General features: G+C 39.7%; 1 protein-coding gene across 1 annotated transcript; it reads right to left on the reverse strand.

Moving 5' to 3' along the window:
* Positions 1–384: 384 nt before the first annotated feature.
* LOC148020416 (uncharacterized) lies at positions 385–3,960 on the reverse strand. Its single transcript, XM_087700964.1, has 2 exons — positions 3,242–3,960; positions 385–752 (listed from the first exon to the last, which is right to left on the reverse strand). The coding sequence occupies exons 1-2, from the start codon at positions 3,863–3,865 to the stop codon at positions 540–542; spliced, it is 837 nt and encodes a 278-aa protein (XP_087557090.1). The 5' UTR covers positions 3,866–3,960; the 3' UTR covers positions 385–539.
* Between the last annotated feature and the right edge of the window lie 313 nt (positions 3,961–4,273).

Here is a 4,273-nt window from a genome sequence, read left to right on the forward strand (position 1 = left end):
ATTTTGCCACACTCTTGGATGGTAAAGGGAAAAAGAGGAATCCTATTTTATTGGGAAATTGAGAGGTTTCTAGCTTGCTAAGGGTACAACACACTCTAATACTACATACAAGTTGCATACACAACTTCCTTTTAGTGGATGAAAATTTAATTAGTACAATTAAACTTAATTAGAAAATCCTTTGATCCATTTTGGCCATGTAGTTTGAGAAGTCAAACATAAAAGATAAAAACATATTTTTAATTCATGAGATTTTGTTAAATATAGTTCAATTTAAGTTTGTTATCCATATTACTCTAATTGTTGTTAGATAGATGACACAATTTTGTAAATTAACAAGGTTGGAAATGATAAATTCATTATTTTGGTTCATAGTAAAGAGAAATGTAACCAATTGGAAAATACATTGGCCTTTGAAATAGTACATACAATCTATTTGGTTCACATAGAAGAATGTGACCAATTGGCAAATAGAGTGGGCTTTGAAATGGCACATACAATATATTTGGTTCACATGGAAGGCTATTATGAAAACTATATTATAAAATAAATCTTCGAGTAGTTGTTCTAGCATATGTAGCTAATTGCCTTCTTAGTGTCTCTTCGCGATTATTTGCCTCAGTTAGGCAGCTCTCCAAGTTTGAGCACTCCCTAGTCTTTTGGGCTAGTAGTTCTTGTAATGTTGCCTCTGTAGATTTACTTAAATTAAGCTCTTGTTCAAGGGTAGCAATTTGTATTTCATTCTCCTTTGTCTGAATTGTATGAACAAAGAAACAAGATATGAATTGTAAGATACTAGAAGCATTTCATACTAATCCCTTTTACATTTTTCACAACACATGAACATACAACTTGTTCCTGCAAATTGAGACTATATGTGGCCATGATTATAACCTAATTGTGTAAAAACATGAAGATCATTGTAAGCATAATAATAGGTGATATGCTTACATGTTTCCTAGTAAGGAAATACAAGTTGTATGACAATGATTCCTAATTATATGCAATAAGATCTAGAATTTAAAAAAGGAAGAGACATCAGATGAAATACTTGAACATTGTGATGTAGTACATAATGAGTTCCGATTATAATAAGCATGAAATATAAAAAATGGAGCAAAAAATTGAATCTATGTGTATAGGGCCCTTGAACATTATTTATGAAATAGAATGTGAAAATATGACAAGCATATCATGAAAGACTACTCATTTGAAATACATAAATTATATGATAGATGGACATCGTTGCTTGAATTCTGCAACATATAACTTTTCATATGTGGGGGAAAACACACTCAAAGTTTTCTTACATTCGGTGGAAAAACTTAATCAAAGTTTGCTTACATATTGGAGATATTGAAGGCCATTAGAATGTGAAACAAATTGCCTCAAAATAGTTTCCAAGCTTTGCATGGCCATTACCTAGTTAGCATTGACTCTATATAAATGTGCCCCTTTTTCTCTCACTATGAATAGTTAGAATCATGGGATATATGACTCATTTAATAAGCATGAAATTTTGACCTCTAGATGATAATTTTCAACTTGGTTACTTACTAGGAAGATGAAGAACACAAGTCCTTGGTTGTTTGTGTGCCAAAAGTATAGCAATAGATTGCCATGTGGCTTGAGATTATTGATAGAAAATACATTTAACACAATTTCATGTGATGCTAACAACCTCGATTTTACATAGAGAATACCAAAATTTTCTTGATGACCTTCTCATAAGGCAAAAATTCTTGATTGTAAGTAATGACACAATGACACTACATGACAAGATGCATTATTTCAAGATAGATGGTACAAAAGACATCTAAGCTTATCTCTATTTTTGATATAGATGTTTGTTAGTGTTCCTTCCATTTCAACCTCAAATTTATCAAAAGAAAAGAAATACCATGTTGAGATCGAATTTATGTAAAATATCAAATGCAAGATAGTGTGAGTAGAGTTTTTTTTGTTGTTAAACTATTGAGAGATGAGTCCTATTATATATGAGTATGAATACATACTTACTTTTCAAAGTATTGAGAAAAATGTGCCTAGCCTAAAGATGAGGGCCTAGCTTTAACAGTTGGGCTCATAATTGTGAGGTTATGCTAGGACATCTATTAGTTGGATGGAGTTCTAACATTTAGAAAGTCTAGGCTCTTGCCTATTCAAACACTCTAATGGCCATCTTTTGGTAAGGGTCTGTTGGGAGGAAGGTCTCCTGATGCAAGAATCATGTGTCCCTATGAAGTGAGATTTTAAGTACCCTCATCTTACGAGCTTTTGCCTCTCTGTAGAGGAATTGCAATATACAAAGTATGGTTTAAGTCTAAAGGGCATGCTCCCCTAAGAGCTACCTCTCGTTGTTGAAGACACTGATTAGTTGAAAACTTTAATGTGGGTCGTAAATGCAACATGGGATTGTTCTTCAACATGCTTAGAGAAGAATATGTGGATGAATGACCACTACTTTATCAAAAAGGATCTCAAGTCCCTTAGAAATGGGGAGATACTAACATAATTTGCTAAATGCTTTGTGTACAAGTGAGTCTCTTCTTGTGATGAAGAACCCAAACGATCACATGATTTCTTAGGTCCAATTCTTGGCTAATGTTTAGAGGGGAGATGCCCCTCCTTGTGGGCAAGGATTCAATTGTTGTGATTTGTAAGAAACACCAAAAACTTATTCTCATGAGCCATCACTTGATAAAACTTTCTTCTCCAAGCTTGTGAGGTGCCTCTACCCTAAATCAATCAATTATCACTACTTGGTTGGCCCATGAGCAGAAGTAAAACTAGGCACTTGACATCGGAATGCAATTCACATTTTGTTCATTTTTCTACTCCACATGGAAGGTCATTGCAAGTGTAATTTGTATGAAAGTAAATTAGGGGTGATAGATCAATATGTCCATATGGAGGGTGTGCCTCATAGGTTGGGGTTTCTAATACTTTTGTTTCTATTATTACAAGTTGAAATGGAGAAGTTTGAAGGAGATGGGATGTTTGACCGAACAATTTTCCTTGTGCCCATTCGTATAACTCTCTCAACCAAGACTTGAGCTTGTGACCAAGTAGTGATGCTTGATTGGTTGAGGCTAGAGAGTTAGCACATACACACTAGCGACATGTGCTCACACCCTATATCATGGCATTCTATACCATGGTCGTCAAAACCCTGGCAAATGCTCTAGAGAAACATGCAAATGCATACATTTGTAGGAATACGAAGAGGACTGAAGTTTACCTTGGAGAGGGCCTCTGCCACGGCTTTTGAATGGAGCTCTTCTTTCTTCTCAGCCTCTTGTTTGAGGTTATGGATGCTCTCGTGTGCCTTCCTTTCGGCTGCGGCAAGCCTCTTCTGCATCTCTGACACGGTTACTTGGGAGCCCTTCTTGTGGGCCGCCATCTCCTCCATCTTGCCCTCCAGAAGGCGGCGTGTCTCACCGGCCTCTTGCGCCGCCGCTGCGCGCTGCGCCTCGGAGTCCGCAAGCCGCTGTTCGGCCTCGCGCAAGCTCTTCTCGCGCTCCGCCGCCTCGGTCTCGGCCTCCTCGCGCCAGCGTCGGGCGTCCCGCAGCTGCGCCAGGGCCACCGCCCAGCCCTCCAGGATGGGATGGAAGACGGCGAACAGCGCCGCCGCCGCCTGTGACGGCTGGGCGCTGCTGCTGATGACAGCGCCCATGAGGGCCTGGGCCAAGTAGACCGGCCACGGCTGATCCCCGATCACCCCCGACGTAGCCCCTGTATACGCATGAGAAGACCCTGAGGCCCCGTTGTCATGTATTGTCGACACAGTCAGAGCTGTGCTCTGTGCAGCTGAGGTGGTAGAGGCTAGCTCACTTTGTTTCTGATCGTTGGCATTGGCCGCCATCCTGAACAGATACACGGACGATCAAATACAAAGTTCAAGAACCCGAGAGAAGATTACTTGATAATACGAGAGTGCAGAGAGAGAGAGAGAGAGAGAGAGTGCGTGTGTGTGTGTGTGTGTGTGTGTTGGGGGGGGTGGGGAGACGATCATGGCTATTTATCAAACCGCTCGTGGAGACATGGCGTAGATCCGGCAGGGTTCGTTTTGAAAGAACTTGGCGTAGATCCACTGGCCCATTTTTGCGTCGATCCATCAGTTCCGGCTTTTCGGTCTTCTTTGTGAGTGTTAAATAGGATGCCGATAAGAATGGCAATCTTCTGTGCCTTTGCTTCCATGCAATATGCTTGGGATTGACATAACTTCCGAACTTTAAAAAAACAAAACCGGAGTCACATATATTAGCAAAAT

This window comes from Lygodium microphyllum, chromosome 19 (assembly GCF_053477565.2).
Source record: "Lygodium microphyllum isolate KBCC chromosome 19, Lygodium_microphyllum_v1.1.10, whole genome shotgun sequence".
In the NCBI taxonomy this organism is placed as follows: Eukaryota; Viridiplantae; Streptophyta; class Polypodiopsida; order Schizaeales; family Lygodiaceae; genus Lygodium; species Lygodium microphyllum.